The following is a 19,312-nucleotide window of genomic DNA, read 5'->3' as shown; positions in this document are numbered from 1 at the left end:
CATCAGATCACATAGCATGTCCATGGCTACAGCCTGCACCAAAAAAATCACGCACCCACTGTTGCCTGGGGCTGCAATGGTGCAAAAACGTGGTTACAAAGCATGGATCCACAGGGATTCTCAGGATCTTTGCATTGGGTCACCCCAAATTCACCATCAGATCACATGTCTGTGGCCACAGCATGAAGCCCAAAAATGATACATCCACTGTTTCATTCAGAATGTTTTTCCCCTTGTTTTCCTCCTCTAAAAACGATGTGCGTGTTATGGTCAGGTGCGTGTTATAGAGCGAAAAATACGGTAACTTTCTTACAGTAAGAGCAGTTGCCAGTGGAATGGAGAGGCTGGATGGCTATCTGCCATTTGGTGCTTTAGTTGAGATTGGAGGCGGTTGGAATGTAACTCTACATTCTATGATTCTGTGATTCTTCAAGGATATATCTCTGGAGCGGGCCCTCATTTTGCCTTTGTCTGTTCAGGTTTTTGCATGCTGATGACTTCTCACTGGACACCCTTTGCAAGCTTGTGGCCAGAGTACAATGTGATCTATCTCCCAAGAAGCAAAGACACAGCAAAGTGATTGTTTGGGACAAGGATGGTGAAACTCCTTTATAGGAAATAAAGAAACACGCTTGGGTTAACCTGGTTGCTCCGCTTCGAGCAACATTTCAGGTTTGCTTGGGCAAAAGAAATTGTGCCTCATCAATGCCAGCTCACAAGCACTGTTGACCTTGGAGGGAGGTTCAAGAGAGGCAGCCTGGTGCTGGGTTTCTAAAATAAGAACTTGCTAAGTCAGACCAAGCGTCCATCTAGCCCTGCACTCTGGCCCAATGTAGACATTATCTCAGCAAACACAGTCTCATGAGCCTCCTTTGCCAAGACAGCACAGAAAGCAGGTGTTGGAAGGCAGCTGCTTAGAGGGACACAATGGCAGCAAAGCTGGGGTAGGGAACATTTTTCAGCCTGAGGGCCATATTCTCTTGTGAGCAACCTTTCAGGGGCCACATGCAAGTGATGAAGCAGTTATTATATAGGGCTCAGACTTGGACAGGCACTCACCTTGGATCTACAGAAGCTGTTCAATCTAAGTTCCAAAGGCAATTTTTCCCTGTTCCATCCTGTGTTCCAAATGCTTCATTGCGCTTGCAAGGCTAATCTCCCCACTGTTGAATTACAGATTTGGTGCAGGACATTTAATTATTGGCTCCGGCTAAATTTAAAACCCACTGGTCTACTACCCTTAGTTTCGCAAGAATGTCATGAGAGCGCTTAGTCCAAAATTGTCAACCGAAAGCTTTACTTTCGGTTTATCATCACAACCGTTATTAACACTGGACTTCGGTAAAGCAAATAATTTAATTAGACAGCTCCTATACGATATTGAGCGACAGAATAATTTGGCCACGAAAAGGAAATTTTTCCATTGTATAATTTTTTTCCCACCTAGTCATTTTGGCACGTTGGCGCACTATTTGCAAAATTTAACAATTCCAAAATACAGACTTGCTTTCACTTACTGTACGCAAGATTAAATATACTGCCTTCAGCTCTACTTGAGGGTCAATTTCAAAAAAATTCCACTGGAAAAACAGTTATTTCCATGTGGAGATGGCAGTATTGAATCAGTAGCTCACGTGCTTCTCACTTGCACTCTCTCTCTCTTTGAAATAATTTTTATTTGATTTTACAAACATAAAATTTTAACAATACAACCATACACATACACATTTACAGATTCCTCCGAATCTCTGGATTTTCCACCTCTCCTCATGGGTTCTATTATTAAACCCTTTCTGCTGCATCTTTTCCAATAATCTATATTTTATATAACTCTATTCTATTGTCTCCATAGTATTTGCTACATAACAAGTGTTATTGCAATCCTGCTAACATTTTCATCTGCTTACAGTGGTCTCCAAGATAAATTATAATTTTTTCCCATTCTTTGTTAAAGTTTTGGTCTTCTTGGTTCCTGAGCTTTCCGGTCAGTTTTGCTGGGCTAATAGCATCTGTGCGACTGTCGTCGCATACGTAAAAAGTCTTTTCTACTCCCTTGGAATATCAGCACCTATAATTCCTAATAAAAAAGCCTCTGGTGTGTTTTTTTACAAAAGTTAATTTGAACATTTTTTCATCTCATTATATATCATCTCCCAGAAAGCTTTTATTACCTTACAAGACCACCACATATGATAAAAGGTGCCTTCTTTTTCTTTTCATTTCCAACAGATATTTGTACCTGACATACATTTTTTGCTAACTTACTGGGAATCAAATACCATCAGTACATCATTTTCATATATATATTTTTCAGCATACAACACGCCAAGAATTTCAAATCAGTTTTCCATAACCTTTCACAATCTGAAAGTTGGATATTGTGTCCCAAATCCCTCTCCCAGATTTAACCTTTGTATGCCATTTCAAAAGCAATTTATACATTTTCGACAATAATTTTATATTATTTTCTAACAAATCTTTTTCAAATCTTGAGGTCTCATAACTAAAACCTCTCTTTTTGTCTATCTTGAAAATATTGTTTAATTGATGAAATTGTAGCCAATCAGTTAATAAATCCCTTCTTTCTTCAAAATCCTTCAATTTCAACTGATGTTCTACTTCAGTTAACAGTTCTCTTTATGTCACCCAATTGCTTCTCATATTTAATTTTTAAATATTAAATATTTTTTTTTCAAGGATATTGCTTCTAATGGAGAGAGCCACCATGGTGTTTTCTGTTCTATTTATTATATTTTTATATTTTTATTTATTATATTTCTCCCACAACATAAAAAAAACGATCTTCTTACTAAATGGTTCAGAAAACCTTTATGTACTTTTGCTTTCTCATACCATAAATATGCATGCCAACTGTTATGTACTGAAGTTCTCACCCTGGGCCAGCAGGGGGATACTGTAGGTAGTTTTCACTCAGGTCCACATCAGTTATTTTAGGCGGGAAACCCTGGGTTGTTGTTGCTACAATGTTGACAGCTGGCTGCCTATAAAAGCAGGCCGGCTGAGCTGTTTGCTGTTCAGTTTCTATTCCAGTTTACAAAATAAAGAGCTGCTTTGGAGAAATCGCTGTGTCGTCTGCCATGTCTACCCACTATTCTACACCAACCAAATCTATTATCATGCCCTTCCAAATCTAAAATATCTAAATTTTCCAATTTTACCTATTCCTGCAGCCAACAGAGACAGGACACCTCATAATATAATTTTAAGCCTGGCAAGGAGAATCTGTTATTAATTTATATTTTATTCTTGGTTTCTCCCCCTGCCAGATAACTCTAGAAATATCTTTTTGCCATTCTTTGAAGTGCCCTGTGCTGCTGATCATGGGTATAACATGCTTGGCAATTTTTATCAATAAAAATTTCATTTTTATTACTGATATCCTTCCCCATAGTGATAATTTCATCCTTCCCCAAATCTCTAAATTTTTCTTTATTTCTCTCGAAGAAATTGTATAATTACCTTTTAAAATATTTATGTTCTTAGCTGTCAACCATACACCTAAGTACAAGCGTGCACTCTTTATAACATAAAATGTGTACAAAGTCTGAAAAGAGCGAAAAAAGAGAGAGAGAACCACACAGTGCCCCTCACTGATGGGAAGAAACGCACCTACATCAGCAATTGTGACATTCACATAAAAGCTCTTTGTGTCTGTCCCCTGTCCAGAACATATGGCACGTCTGGTGTACAATTCTGGCATCCAGTTCTGCTGTTACTGAACGAAATGGACAGAAAAGTCTCTGAACGATAGGAAAATTATGAGTACGATTCTATGGGGCGCATGACTGCTGTGCTCTAGCTTTGGAGTTTAGGGTGCAGAAAGAATAATCATAGGGGCTCTGCTGCACCTTCTCCTAGTGACTAGCTTTCCCTGTGTACATCCATACGAATAGGCCCAGGCTCTGAGACCTTCTTCAGATGTCTTGCTTGTAGGACTTCCTGTAAAGATGATTTGCTTGCTGGCTATGAAAGAAATAGCCTTTTCTATGGTGGCCCCCAAGTTATGGAGTGTCTGCCAAATACAGTGGTACCTCAGGTTAAAGACGCTTCAGGTTACAGACTCTGCTAACCCAGAAATAGTACCTCGGGTTAAGAACTTTACCTCAGGATGAGGCAGCGCGGCAGCAGTGGGAGGCCCCATTAGCTAAAGTGGTACCTCAGGTTAAGAACAGTTTCAGGTTAAGAACGGACGTCCAGAGCGAATTAAGTTCTTAACCCGAGGTACCACTATACCTCAGGTGGCAGTTTTGTCTGGCCTCCTTCTGCAAGAATGGGCTGTGAGGAGGATAGAGGAAAAATCACCATTTGAGCCCTGTGTATTCTGAGGCCAGGAACATGGCTGTCACATGCCACACTTGCAAGTGAACGCCCTGTGGCAAATCAAGCATCCCCTGGCGCCCCCGTGACTCATTTGTCCAGAAGAAGATGTTGCCTCTTGTTCTCATTAGGAATAGAAGCTTTGATGTAATTGAAAAAATACAGATCTCATTAAAAAAATGGCATGCACAGCATTCTAATAAACTTACATGTTACTTCTGGAAACTGCTGGCAGTGGTGGAAGAATCTGTTTGCGGGATGTCCTCTGCCATCCACAGCATGGATGGGGAAGTTGTGACACCCCAGATGTAATCGGACTAAAACTCCCATCATCCCTGACCACTGGCTGTGCTGGCTGGGACCCATGGGAGTTGGAGTGCCACAGATTCTCTGGAAGTCCGTGGGTCCCGCTTCCTTGCTATACACTGTGCTCATTGGGTGCCAGGAAAAAGCTCTGACATTCATGGAACTTGAAGTCATTGTCTAAATTCTTGCCATGTGGACCTCATGCAGGCAAGCATGATGGATCGGCCTTCTTGCTGACAACTCAGTTGGGCCTCATATAATTGGTTCATGGAACCACCTGTTTGTTTATGTTTGAATCTGAATACACGGGTGGCTTTAAAACCATATGCAAGATGATTAATAGCTCCTCAAAAGAAACTCTGGATCTTTCAAAATAGAAGCAATTCAGACCCCCGAGGTTCCTTTTTTCTTTTCTAGTGCTGGTGGGATTTACGTCATAGTGCATAAATAGCATGATCCTTAGGAAGGAAATTAGGTCACTAGATTATTTTATTTGCAAATAGAAATGTCTTCATCATGGCACCAGTAATGTCTGGGGTATATGGGTAGGGGGGGTTAAAGCTTGCAAAGAACCCAGATTGACATCCATCTGAAGATGCTGCTGGGTCCCTGGAGGAATAATTTGGGGATTATAAACAAAAACTAGATGAAAGGTGGGGGTGGGGAAACCCAGAGCAAATCTTCCCATAATAATCACTTATCAAAAGGTCAGGCTTTCATCTAGTGGTAAACCACTAGCCAAATCCTGGCTGACCACCTCACCCCCAATCGTTGCTGGGGTTTTTGCAAAGCATGTTGGGACTGGTAAGCCAGGAGGCAGGGAGACCAGCCCTAGGTGGAGCCAGAGCAAGTGACAGATATATCCAACTAATCCTAGTTTTGTGTTGTCGCCCTTCTCGTCCTCCTTCCTGCTGAGTTTTACAAGGGGCAACACCCCTATTCCAAGGAGGAGGAAGCTGACAGACAGGGGGCATCCCCAGATGTAAATGGGAAGGATGAATGTATTTGTACAACAGCTGGCCATATTTTGCTCATTTGAATTTCAAGTGGTGGTAGAATACAGGTAAAGGTAAAGGACCCCGGATGGTTACATCCGGTCAAAGGTGACTATGGGGTTGCGGCACTCATCTCGCTTTCAGGCCGGGGGAGCCGGCGTTTGTCCACAGACAGCTTTCCGGGTCATGTGGCCAGCAGGACTAAACCGCTTCTGGTGCAACGGGACACCATGAAGCAAGCCAGTGCACAAAGAAATGCCATGTACCTTCCTGACGCAGCAGTACCTATTTATCTACTTCCACTGGCATGTTTTTGAACTGCTAGGTTGGCCGAAGCTGGGACAGAGCAATGGGAGCTCACTCCGTCACGTGGATTCGAACTGCCAACCTTCTGATCGGCAAACCCAAGAGGTTCAATGGTTTAGACCACAGCACCACCTGCACCCCTAGATGGTTGAGTAGCAGTTTATAGCTGCTGGCTTCATGGTGCCAGATGCAGTGCCGCAATGCCAAGGACTAGGAACTTGATTCTTATTTTGAAAACAAAAACCTTGGGATCCACATTTTCAGGCAGCCGCCAAACTCATCGTAAATCTGTGCTTACCAGAATCACAGAAGATGGCCTGTTTCATGGGTTACAAGCCTTGCGGAGTATGGAGGAGCTTGTGTGCAAATATTTGGCTCTGAAGAGCATAGATTTCCCTCAGGTGAACTTCTTATGAAAGAGCTTCAGTGTATATCAAACTGAGGCAGTAGGCACTGAAATTTTGACCAAAGCACGATAGTCCCACCAAGAGACTCGAGAGGGCAACAGAAAGACCTCAGTGGAGTCTGACAAGCGCATAGAGGCCAGGGTTGTGCTTCTGAGTAACAGGCTATACATGTTTACCAACCCTGCAAGGCAGCATCTTACAGAGTGCTTGCCAGTGGAGGGATGTCAGCACGAAACAGAACAAACTGGTGCTTGATGCTAATCCAGTTTCAACCAGATTTTGAGATCTTAGGATCCTTGGAAGCTGCCTTGCACTGAGTCAGATCCTTGGTCTAACTCGGTCAATATTGTCCATCCTGACTGGCAGCGCTTCTTCAGGGTTTCAGACAGGGCACATCCCTATCTAGAGATGAAAAGGAATGAAGCTGCGACCTTCTGTGTACTTGGACAGAAGGGAGCTCTAGAGAGAAAATCCCATTTGACTATTGACGTGTAACAGAAACAGGCCAAATAATCACCTTCACTGCAGTGCAAAAACAGAAATAATGCCCCATCACTTGGCTTCCTGCCCAGATTTTTAACTGATTGAATTTAACAGGCTTGGAAAAGAAAACCCTGGCTAATCTCTAACGCTCAAGAATTGGCAGAGAATCACGGCAATCTTCTGTAATGATGCTATTTACACAGGCAACTTTGTGCTCTCAGGGTGCTCCTTATAAAAATGGCACAATTTAAAAAGACATTAAAGTCTAAAAGTAACTACAAAACAAAGGAAGGAAAAGGGTATACTAAACAGGACTAACAGTGGGCTAAGAAAAACAGTCCAGGACAAATCTTTATTTTGGGGGTGGGGACTGGTTCTCTCAGTTTTTCATTTCTTCCAAACTTAAATTTAGTTATTGACATGCATGTAACATTTCATGGGGGGGGGGGGTCATTATAGAAATTCATCAGCATTTTAGTGCGAGTTTTTGTATGAAGTCTTGACAAATATACACATCTTTGCAAGCCTTTTTTCCCTCCTATAATGCACCTTTGAATGTTATTTTCATAATTGCCTCTGTATTTATACTGGAAGCTTTCCTCTGGTAAAATAACCATGAAACTCAAGCTAGGAGCTCCACTATTATTTGGGAGGCCACAACCTTTCTACTTCAGTCAAGGACCATCAGAATCTGCCCAACCATCTAACCAAATATTTGTCCAGCAAGCCCAGTTACTGTGACTGACAGCTGCTCAAGATCTCAGAGAGAAATAGGTTTCTCCCTTCACCTGCTGCCACGTATTCTTTCTACCTGGAGATGTCCAGGATTGAACGGGACCTTCTGGAAGCAAAGTATGTGCTCTACTACTCAGCTATGGTCCATTGCTTAAGTTGTCCACATGTAGGGGAACCTTTCTCAGCCTGAGGGCTACATTCTCTTCTGAGTAACTTCTCAGAAGCTAGTGTGGTGTAGTGGTTAAGAGCGGTGGACTTGTAATCTGGTGAACCGGGTTCGCTTCCCCGTTCTTCCACAAGCAGCTGCTGGGTGACCTTGGGCTAGTCACACTTCTCTGAAGTCTCTCAGCCCCACTCACCTCACAGAGTGTTTGTTGTGGGGGAGGAAGGGAAAGGAGACGGTTAGCTGCTTTGAGACTCCTTAGAGTAGTGATAAAGTGGGATATCAAATCTGAACTCTTCTTCTTCTTCAAAGGCCACACGCAAATGGTGAGTGGGACAAGAGGCAAAAGTAGTTGAGCAACTAATGCCAATTTTGTTTTTGTACAGGTAGGCAACTTTCTACATGCACTTGGACATCCTTCTGTATCCTCTGCCATGACAAGCAAGAGGCACCATCAGAGTCCAAGGACACATTCCAGCCAGGCAAAAACACTTCAGGTGCAAAGCAGGGCCAGTGAAGGCAGGGCCAGCCTGCCCAGGTTGAAGGCAGCATCAAACGTCACACTGAGCAAGACCTGCACTTTATCGGGTACCCAGGCTCAGCCACCTCCATCTGTTGGGACTGAGGGACCTGCTTCTTGTCAACGTACAACTTCCAGCCGGGATGCTCCTATGTTCCAGCATTTTTAGTGAACAAGTTAAGTTAGAGCTGTGGTGGACTACTTATTTCATCACCAGGAGTTAGGAATCCCTGGGTCCTAAATAACTGCTATTTTCTCATTCCCTTTGATGCACTTTCTAGACCATGGAAGTATAATCAGAACAGGGCTCGACATGAACATGAAACCATGTTCAGGTTTCTACTTGACTTTGTACAATGGTGAGGTGAGTGGAAAAGAGAGAGTTGACCTTTAAACATTTATGGTTTTATTATGGATAATGATCTGTCTTAGCTTCGTCACACTGGAAGCCTTTTATTGGTTGAAGAGTGGAGTGAAAACGCTTTGTGTTTCTGACAGTTGTGTAGTATGCAAAATATTGCTGCTTCAGGAAATCGGGGCTTGCTTGGGTTCTTGAAGCAAAGAGGCATGGTCACAAGTTAGGGGGGGAATCAACAAATCAGGAATAAACAATATTTTATCTAAAACTGTGGGGAGGGGGTCCTTTAACTATAAGAGCAACCAGACTAGATCAAGTGGAAATTCATTTAGTCCACTATCCTCCTTCCCACATTGGCATCAAGAAGCTGGGTTTGAGGCTCATAACCCTTTTCTGTTGCTTGTCCCACTCCCTCCTCCAGTATATTCAGAGGCAGACTAGTGGATCAGTACAGCTGAACAAGTCTATGTAAAGGGCTCCCTCTCCTGTACAATGTGTGCATATGCTGTCTGAGTAAGAAAAAGCCCACTAGGACAGTGCTCCAACCTTGGGCCAGCCAATGTCGTAGAACTACAATTGCCATCATCCCTGACCATTGACTGAACTAGATGGGCAAGATGGGGATTGTAGTCCAACAACATAGAGGAACTCAAGACTGAAGGACACTCAATACTCTGGGATTGTGGCATTGTTGATTTTTTTGAGGCAGACAGTATGAGACCACAGTTTTTGCTCTCACAATTTCTCCTTGGCCTCTGTTTTTGGCAGGGGTGGTAAACAGAATTTCTTCCTAATGGTAAGTCAGAAGCCCCTTTCTTCTTGTTATTGGATCCCATTGGTTCAGATTAGACCCTCTGGTAAGGTAGGTGGTGGGGACGCGGGTGGCGCTGTAGGTTAAACCACAGAGCCTAGGACTTGCCGATCAGAAGGTCAGCGGTTCGAATCCCCATGACGGGGTGAGCTCCCATTGTTCAGTCCCAGCTCCTGCCCACCTAGCAGTTCAAAAGCATGTCAAAGTGCAAGTAGATAAATAGGTACCACTCTGGCAGGAAGGTAAACGGCGTTTCCATGCGCTGCTCTGGTTCTCCAGAAGCGGCTTAGTCATGCTGGCCACATGACCCGGAAGCTGTTTGCGGACAAACGCCAGCTTCCTCGCCCAGTAAAGCGAGATGAGCGCCACAACCCCAGAGTCGGCCATGACTGAACCTAATGGTCAGGGGTCCCTTTACCTTTTTAAGGTAGGTGGGTGCAGCCACTTTTGAATGGGAACCAAGTTTAGCTGTCATTTGTGGTGGCCACTGGCCATGTTTGTTTTTGTTGTTGTTTAGTCGTGTCCGACTCTTCGTGACCCCATGGACCAGAGCACGCCAGGCACTCCTGTCTTCCACTGCCTCCCGCAGTTTGGTCAAACTCATTTTAGTAGCTTCAAGAACACTGTCCAACCATCTCATCCTCTGTCATCCCCTTCTCCTTGCGCCCTCCATCTTTCCCAACATCAGGGTCTTTTCCAGGGAGTCTTCTCTTCTCATGAGGTGGCCAAAGTATTGGAGCCTCAGCTTCAGGATCTGTCCTTCCAGGGAGCACGCTGGGCTGATTTCCTTAAGAATGGAGAGGTTTGATCTTCTTGCAGTCCATGGGACTCTCAAGAGTCTCCTCCAGCCATGTTTAGTTACCCCAAAGTTCACCTCTTGCCACCCAGACTAGCCTTTACCAACCTGGCACCCTCCAGCTGTTTGGGCTATAATGTGTGGGCTAGGGTGTAGTCATCTGGAGAGAACTGAGTTGGTGAAGGCTGGTCCAGAAATTAGAACAGTGCTACATAGGACCAAATGCGGCCCTCCAGGCCTTTCTGACTGGCCCTCCAAATATTCACCTATCTGCTCACTGGACCACCTCACACCCTGGGGGCATTTGCCTGGCTAGAATATGCCTCCTGTTCATCCAGATGATGAGAGCTGTATGTGAGTGCAGGTAGGAACTAGCCTACTGTGCAAAGGTAAAATTTATGTTTCTTCCCATTTTTACCTCTGGTCCTGCCCACCATGGATAGTGGTCTTTAGAAGGCTGCCCAAAATGAAATGTAGCTTGTATAGAACATAAAAGACTTTATCACCCCCTAAATGTTTTAGGTTATAAACTCCTTGTGGGCAAGGACCTGTCCATTCTATATGCTTTCACTTCAGACCTGGAAGCGGTCTCAACTTTTAAGCTGTCTGTCATTTTGCTGCAGCCAGTATAACAGCAGAGGCTCTTTTGGAAATCAGCAAAATGCTGGGTTGAACAGCAGATGGTGCTCCAGCCCTACAGTAACTTTGGTGCTCAACCTTGGAGACTTGCTATTTGGGGGCTAATTGGTTGGTGTCATGGCTAGACAGGAAAGCGACCGGGGTGGGTGTGGGTGTGGGTGTGTGCAGCAATATAGCTGGTCTGAGTGCAGCGGGACAAAGCAGAATACAAGCTTCTAGTTTACTGTTTCCTAGAGCTGTTGCGCTCAGGTCCTGCATCTGGTTGGCCACTGTGAGAACAGGATGCTGGACTTTGGCCCGAGTTCTTACGTTCTTCGGCTTGTGGGTGCCATTACCCAAACACTCCCCCTATGTTATTGTAGTTTTGCAAATGTCTGCATCTTCAAAAAAAGGGAGGGGGGGAGAGAAAACCCAGGTAACTACTGACTGGTTTGACAGATACCAGAAAAGGTCCTAAAACCTGTGAGCACTTAGAAAAGGATGCTGTGATTACTAAGACCCATCATGGGTTTCTCAAAAATAAGTCATGCCAGATGAATAATTTCTCTTTTTTTATGGAGTTACAAACTTGGTGGGTCAGGGCAATACTGTGGATGTGGCATATGATATTCGTGTGAGAAAACTGGTAAAATGTGGGTTGCATGAGGTAACTGTTAAGTGGATTTGTAGCTGGCCACATTTGTTGATACAGTGGATGCTTGGGTTGCGAACATGATCTGTGAAAGAACGTTCGCAACCTGCAGTGTTTGCGAACCGCGCATCTGCGCAGGTCGCAATTGGGCACTTCTGCGCATGTGCAAGCACCAAAACCCAGAAGTAACCCGTTCCAGTACTTCCAGGTTCGGAGCGGTGCACAATCCGAAGCATCTGTAACCCGAGGTATGACTGTACTGGAATTGGAGAAGTGATGTATGGGGTCTTGGGGAGGGGTAGTATCTCTGGTCGGGGACACGTCACGATCTCTGTGGGTGTGAGCATTCTCAACCTCCAAATGCTTTGCAAACAAATCATAGTGAGCTACTGTTGGTTCCACCACCTCCTTTGGACCAGACTGTAAGGGGCTGTCTGCACTACCCAAAGAGCTCTGTCAGATGACGTAATGAGGTAGGCTTGAAGAGCTGCCCACACCAGTGTTTGATTGCACTCGACCAGAACTTTCCTTCACTTGTGTTCAAGCCATCTTCCAGCCTGTTTCCTTGCCCCAAGATCTAGAGTATACCAGGGAGCCAAGTAGCCAAGTGGGAGAGAGGATCTGGCCAGTTATCCATGCCTCAATAATGTGGTACCCGCAGGCCTCCAGGCCCAGAGAGATCTACTAGGGTGCCCACCAGCTTCTCTAATCCCCTTTTGCACCAGATTATAATTTACAATGTCTGTTTCTCTTCACTGCCCCAAGCAGTGGTTTGCAAGAAACACAATGCAAGGTGCATCTCCACCACATCCAGTAGTTAAGCAAATAGGAAATACCAGGACAGACTTTGCTCGTGTGCTCAAGACATCGATTCTATAAAACATATTTTGCTGCACTGTGCGAAATATGAGCAAGCCAGGGCTGAACTGATATTACCCTTGTTGGTATCTTTCCTGGGAAAATCAGATGCTCACTATGTCAGGTTCCTATTGGAAGACAGGACAAACACTAGAACATTAGCAGTGGCAAAGTTTTTATCGGTGGTTGCAAGAACCAATGATCTCTATCTTTAAGTCTGAACAAAATGCTTGTTTAACCTGGAGGTAGGCTGTCTGAATTGTGCATTGCTTTGTAACGATTTGTTGGGTCTCTGGACCATAATAAAGATTGATGATGAAATAGGAAATAGTGGAAGAAAGAGGGTCATGTTAAAACCTTTTTCCTCTCCCACTGCTGGTGGGGTTGTCCCAACAAATGACACTGTCCTCTGGAGAACCATCTCAAACAGACCACCACAGGCGATCAGCACACACACTCTTGCTGGCTGATCGAGCAGACGAGGTAACAGCTAGGATGGCGCCAACCAACCCCTTCCTGCTTAGTTCCCTGTAGGTCTGTTTTGGTAAAAGGGGAAACAAGATGAGCTTTGATTTTTCTCTCCCATATGCAACTAATTAGGCTACCCATGACAATCAAATCCCAAACCTCATTCAACTGTACCCAGTGAACAGGAGCAGTGTGATGTGTCCATTTCCTTGCCCAAATGATTTTTGTAGGCAACTTTCTTCCATGTGCCCTTAAGAAGTGCAGCTCTATGCCAGAAATATGGGCCTCAAGCCAGGGCTGACACTTAAGAAAGCCTCAGAAGACAACTGAAGGGCATTCAAGTCACAACGTGCAACTTATCCATGACTGAAGCTTTTATTGTAATCAAGTGCGGGTAAATGCAAACTTGCTTTATGTATTTGTTTGGGTGAAGGATGCATGCGCACACACCTTGAACCTACAGACTCCCTACTCAACACAAAACAAGGAAGCCACCAGCATCTTTGATAAACCTTTATTATTGTTATTGTTATTAATAATTATTAAATTTGTATACCGCCCTTCGTCCAAAGATCAGAGCGGTTCACAACATAAAAAGAAAACACAAAAGACTTAATAAAACAAAAACAACCCCCCCCCCCCCAAACACATTTAAAAGGCCATAAAATGTTCATCAGCCAAAGGCCTGGTTATTCAGGAACGTTTTTGCCTGGTTTCTAAAGATATATAATGAAGGCGCCAGACAAGGCTCCCTGGGGAGAGCATTCCACAAGTGGGGAGCCAACACAGAAAAGGCCCATTCTTATGTTGCCACCCTCTCGACCTTTCATGGAAGAGGCACACAAAGTAGGGCCTCAGATAATGATTGCAGTGTACGGGTTGGTTCATATGGCGAGAGGCGGTCCTTGCCTATCCCCTACCATCACAGGCTTCTTGTTTTGTTAGTTTTGCCCTTCATATATTAAGGTTACAGCTACAAAGACAGTTCATATTGCATTGATTTGTATGTGCTGAAATCTCCTCAGGCCACCAAAGGTAAGGGGGAGGTTTCCCAAGGGTGGAGTGACTCACAAAAGGGGTGGGGAAAACACACGACTGAGATATGAACTCAAGGCAGACAGGCAGTTTTCCCCAAAGCAGCAGTGGACAGACCCAAAGAGAACTGGGGGAGAGAAAGCTGCTCTCTGCTGCACAAGGCTTTCTGTGTACAGAGCGGCAGGAGCAGCAGCAGCAGGGCCCTCTGAGCCGCTGCAGCCTTCAGGGATAACTGCTTCTTCACAGTGCACTTTCCTGACCCTGGAGGAGGAGGAAGAGCAGCAGGCAGGCAGATCTGCCAGCACAGAAAACAGCAACAGCTCAGCTCCAAGCATCAACTTCCTTCCGCACATCAGAAAAATGGGCATTTTGTGATTTTTCTCTCCCTGAGATTTATTTTTCTCTCTCCCAAGTCCAATCAGCCCTTTTCATTATTGACCATTAAAAAAAACCAAAACCATCTAGTTTGTGGTTCGTCCAACACCCATAAAAATAAAAGTCACTAATGATGAGGCGATGCCACAGTAAGGCAGACCCCCAAACAAGGGCCTTTCATTAACCACCACTCTCCTAAGGCTTTTCCCCACAAAAGGATTTTTTCTCGACTAGGGCTCTCAGTCAACCCAGATGCAGGACCGGCAACACGGAAAGGAAATGGAGCACTAAGGACCTCTGAGGGGGTCCAATTTGCAATGATTCTTTTATTAGACGATACTGAAAATGTGCAAAACGTTTTTAAGAACATAAATATGAGACCTGTACAAAAATACAGAATACCAAGGACAAAGTAACTATATTTAAACATGTCTACAAAAATAGTGTGACAGTTTCGTCTTTTGTCTTTAAATAAATACAAAATAAATATGCTTTGAAAGCAGCAAAACAAGAACAAAAATGGAATGTGATGCTGGTCCCCAAGTCAAGGATCCCCTGGGCTCCAATAAGTCTTAGTGGACAAACTCAATGAACCCTTGAAACAGTGAAGTCAGAGATATGGCAGCCACCACCTTCCCTTCTCCCTTTGATAAGCACCTGGTGGAAGTGGGTGGAAGCAAGCAGCTCCCCACTCCCTTCTAATAACATAATGAAGGCTACCATTTTCACCTTTGTCAGTTAACCTGATGTGTGCCCCATAGCAAAATTTCTTCCTTGTCCAAAGTTCAAGTCCACCAGCCCACCCTAACCTAATTCAAACTCTAGCATCAACCTATTAAGTTCTATGGATGAATAAAGCAATCCAAGCTTGAAGTTTCAAGAATAATTTGCTACCTACAGCACTTGGCAGAACTGTATTTGAAGCACCATGCAAAACACTAACTGGGAAGTGGCCTCTCCACAGCCCCTGCCATGCTGCAGTGAGCTCAGATGCAGACTGGACCAGTGGCAACACAGCTCCCCAGTTACTTGGTCAGGCCATTCAAAATGTGCAGAACTGCACGTGCCAGGTCCTCTCAGCTACTCCAGCATGCAAACACAGACATGCAGACTCTAGACTGCAGCTGCTGCTTTTGTTATAAAGTGCATTTTGCCAGCAGTTTTACAGGAACACAGAAACTATAATAAAAATAAAATATTTTAAACTCTGTCTGGCTAACCTGAAAGTAACACTCAGACTCAGCAGGGACTGGCTTTGCACCCTGAAGCCTTGGTTTTAATTTACACTGCAGCGTCAGAATTTTGAAGTAGAAAAATGAATTGCTTCTATCCAAAAGAAAACATGTAAACAGCGAAGTATTTTGGCCCAGCAGCCATTCCTACCCAAGGCAGGTCGTTTGCAGAATCAAAACCATGGCTAAGAAGAGTTTACAACTCAACAGAAAAAAGCTCTTTCAAGCAAGTTGGAAGATGATACATTCTCCAGCTGTGAGCTTGCACAAAAGACTCTAAAGAAGGCTAAAAGCCAGGCCACCACTGACAGCTCAAGAAACTTTCCTTCAATTCCCAGTTGGTCCCTTGAACATGGGAAGAACTGCCAAACGATTGTTTAAAACACATATAGAGCTTTTGATAGCAACACAGTAGAAAGGCCCAATACCTCATCATTCCCCAACACACACCATCTGGGATTTTCACAGCTTAGTTTGATCAGCTTAGTGTCAGTCAACACATTCACAGAATGAAATGGTGGCACACCCTGGGGGTCAGAGCCCCAAGATTTTGTTTAAAAAGTTCAAGGGTCCAGGCACCACCTGGTCACCGCGACTGCACGCCCAGAGTCATCTTCAGGTTCTCATAGACAACGTAGCTAATGCTCACTGCTGGGATCACCTTCATGAAGTTGGGAGCCAAGCCCCTGTAGAGGCCAAAGGCTCCCTCTGTCTTCAGGATATGCTTGAAGAGACTCCTCATTGTTACCTGTGGCGCTCCTTCGACGGAAGCTGAAAGAGAAGCCGTTGGACAATCATCAAGAGCCTGATCACATGGACTGTGGACTGCACAATACAGCATGTCAGGGAGGGAGAGAGAGAAAGAATCAGAGGGTAGTGACAGGGAGGGAGACAAGGAAGTACCACTTGATTTCCCCCTGCTTATGTCCTCACACCAGCAAGCTCGTCCTGCCTCCCTACCTCCCATGCTGTCCCCCTTCCTGGAAGGAGGGGAGCAGGAACGTGCAATAAGTTCCCACACACTCAAAAGGCAGAATGGTGGTTGAGTGCCCCGCAGGAGAAAGGATAATTCTAAGAGACATTACCCACCCCCCAAATTCTCCTAAGTCCAGAAATAGTGGGAAATGTAAGCAACAGAAGGGCAAACTAGGGCAAGATGAGCAGGTGACATCAAAGGTTGCAAGGTTTTTAGCTGGGGCAATCAGAATAAGATCCACTATCTATTGATTCAAAACCCTAAAATGTATTTTATATAACTGACTTTTTTATTTCTATTCTTTGTATATCATATTGTTGTTTTATTGCTATGGCCGATGGCTGATGCAAATAAAGATTCATTCATTCATCTGGTAAGGTGGAGAGAACACCTGGAAGAATGATCCTCATCCAGCCCCTCTAGTATTTGGGGCTGGGAAAGGGAAAAGCACAGGTTCGGTTCTCCTAAAGCTAGAGCACAGCTTGGCAGTCAGGGTAGTAAAAGAGGGGATTAGCAAAGCTTGTATTGTCTTGTGGAGAAGAGAGGCTTATCTTGTGCATTGTCTGCAGTGCCTTGAGGGACTAATGTACCAAAGCTTTATTTCAATAAAAGTGAATGGGAAAACCTCTACTAGTCACAGCTCAATTCCTGAGGGGCACTGCATACCAGACACACATTTAACTTGCTGTGTGGTGTTTAACAGCCTGCGATTATGTCTCTGTAACTACTTGGCTATGTGCCAGCCTGAGACAGATGCCAAGATCAGCCCATTGCAAAGAAACAAGAGGTGTTTGCACTTAGATATGCTAGCAGCATTATAAACCTATAAAGCTTTACCTACTGTTGAGTTGGGGGCGGGGAGCAGGAAGACAAAAAAATTCCCCACCACAAGACACACATATACTAGAAACTTAGGATTACCAAGTTTAAATTGGGATTAGATTCAGGGCAAATAAAATTAAGTACCTCTACACAATTTGTTTATGGGATTCACTGTTCAAAGATGTTTTGAACATTTAAAATTCTCAGTTGGCTTTCAAGGGAGACTTAGACAAAAACATGGAGGATAATGTCTATTGTTTACTTAGTTATTGTGGCTAAGTAGAACCTTCAGGTTCAGAAATTGTATATATTTCTAAAAACCAGATGCTGAGCAGCAAGACTTTCTGCATCATAGGTTACATCCAAGGGCCTCTCAAATGCTCTTACCCTGAGCTTGCATTCGTGTGCGTACTAGGGCAAGAGGATAACTGGCCAGTTGTCCACAGGTGCTAGAGATGGTACCACAGGCCAAAAGAACGAACACCCCGGGATCGGCACTGTTCACAGCATAATGTTGCAGCCAGCTGTTTTTCAATGTCTAGGAGGAAAGAATAAATTGTTCACAAATCAAGGCAAGCATCGGTAGGACCCTTACGAATCTATAGTATTGGATTTGAGGTGGAGTAGGGAGAGAGCAATACTACAACTTTGAAAATCCATGCTGCAAATCCTAGACTAGAGCACAGGTGGGAAATTTCACTGGAATTTAGCAGATTGGTGTCAGGACTCTAGCCTTCCTTAGCACATTCCTTTAGGACAGCAGTTCTCAACCTGTGGGTCCCCAGATGTTGTTGAACTACAACTCCCATCATCCCTGAGCTCTGGCCTTGCTAGCTAGGGGTGATGGGAGTTGTAGTTCAACAACATCTGGGGACCCACAGGTTGAGAAAGGCTGCTTAAGGACATCTGCAACTTCTTCTCCCACAAAGCAGCTGCCAAGCCTCTTACCTCATATACAGCCAGGTCAATTCCTGCATAGGGAATGATCCCCAGCATATTGGGGATGTAGCCTTTGTAGAAAGCACCCATTCCTTCTTTGGTGAGGATGTTCTTGGCACAGTGCAGCATCCCTGAGTACTGCCCTGTTTTGCGCAGGGCCATCCGTGTCTTCAGAACCTAGCCCATGAGAAGAAACAGGTGCATCAGGAAAGCCTGTATAGAACAGGCAGGCAAATACAAACTTTTCCTGAACCAAGTCAAAGAAAGATAACTAGTAAATTATGTGTTCTTAAACCTTGGGTCCTCAGGCATTGTTTAATCCCATAATTCCCAGCCAGTTTTGCCAATGTTGCAGTCCCAACATCATCTGAGGAACCATGGCTGAAGAACACTGCAATAGACCACATTGCTAGTGAAGTCTTAGTATCTCTGATGGGCATGTCACCAATAAAGTCAGCACTGTGGGAAGAGTTGCATCTAAAACATTTGAAAGCAGTCCGTTGTACGCAAAAGAAAAGGAGAACATCAGCTGCCAAAGGCTAAATTCAGGAACTCACCTCCATTGGGTAGATGCTGCTCTGTGCAATGGCTCCTGCCAATGAACCTGCTACCAGCCTCTCATGAATCCTCAGCACCTCCTGGTCAGTGCCAATGAATCGCTTGATCTATAGATATAAAAGAATTATGTCATTTGATACTGCAGTCACACCTGCTTCTTATTCCCTTGTTAGCCTCAACACTGGGATGTTAGATGAACAGCAGCAGCACCATCTCATTTGCACTGCCTTGGGTCCTGATTATTTTACCTGTTCATAGGCCATGAACTTGATGGCAGACTCTGGAGCAATTTTCAAAACATTGATGCCATTCCCTCGCCAAAGTGACCTTGTGCCACCCTCTCTGATCATCTGGGTAAAGCCTCCAACGATGCACATGTTGTTACTGCGAGAAGCATGGACCTGAAAAGGAGAAAGACATTTCTGGTTGGATCCAGGCCCATTTTCAGTTTTCCTGCTTGGGCAAAAAATATTTTCTTATCTACATACAAGTTTCTTGCCTCACAAGTGTAGCAGGAAAAGGGACACTTTCATTCAACATCAGTTATCTATAGTCCAATAT

The 19,312-nt window shown here is 44.4% G+C and overlaps 1 protein-coding gene and 1 long non-coding RNA gene across 7 annotated transcripts in view; both read right to left on the bottom strand.

Annotated features, from left to right (window-relative positions):
* Positions 1-355: 355 nt before the first annotated feature.
* LOC310836559 lies at positions 356-3,850 on the bottom strand. Its single transcript, XR_014560146.1, has 3 exons — positions 3,656-3,850; positions 1,060-1,163; positions 356-546 (listed from the first exon to the last, which is right to left on the bottom strand). It is a non-coding gene; the product is annotated as an uncharacterized lncRNA (long non-coding RNA).
* Positions 3,851-13,316: 9,466 nt separating this feature from the next.
* Positions 13,317-19,312, bottom strand: part of SLC25A25 (solute carrier family 25 member 25) — a 40,665-nt gene continuing 34,669 nt past the window's right edge. For all 6 annotated transcript variants that reach the window (XM_083721809.1, XM_083721808.1, XM_083721813.1 and 3 more), the window contains 5 exons: positions 19,000-19,152; positions 18,751-18,858; positions 18,203-18,370; positions 17,642-17,792; positions 13,317-16,227 (listed from right to left, as the gene is read on the bottom strand). In XM_083721809.1, the coding sequence (XP_083577935.1) occupies positions 16,043-16,227; positions 17,642-17,792; positions 18,203-18,370; positions 18,751-18,858; positions 19,000-19,152 (765 nt within the window). In that variant the 3' untranslated portion in view covers positions 13,317-16,042. The remainder of the gene's footprint in view (positions 16,228-17,641; positions 17,793-18,202; positions 18,371-18,750; positions 18,859-18,999; positions 19,153-19,312) is intronic.

The sequence above is a fragment of the Podarcis gaigeae genome, assembly GCF_964106915.1.
Source record: "Podarcis gaigeae genome assembly, chromosome: Z".
In the NCBI taxonomy this organism is placed as follows: domain Eukaryota; kingdom Metazoa; phylum Chordata; class Lepidosauria; order Squamata; family Lacertidae; genus Podarcis; species Podarcis gaigeae.
The sequence above is the reverse complement of the archived record's forward strand: the minus strand, read 5'-3'. Positions and strand labels throughout refer to the sequence as shown.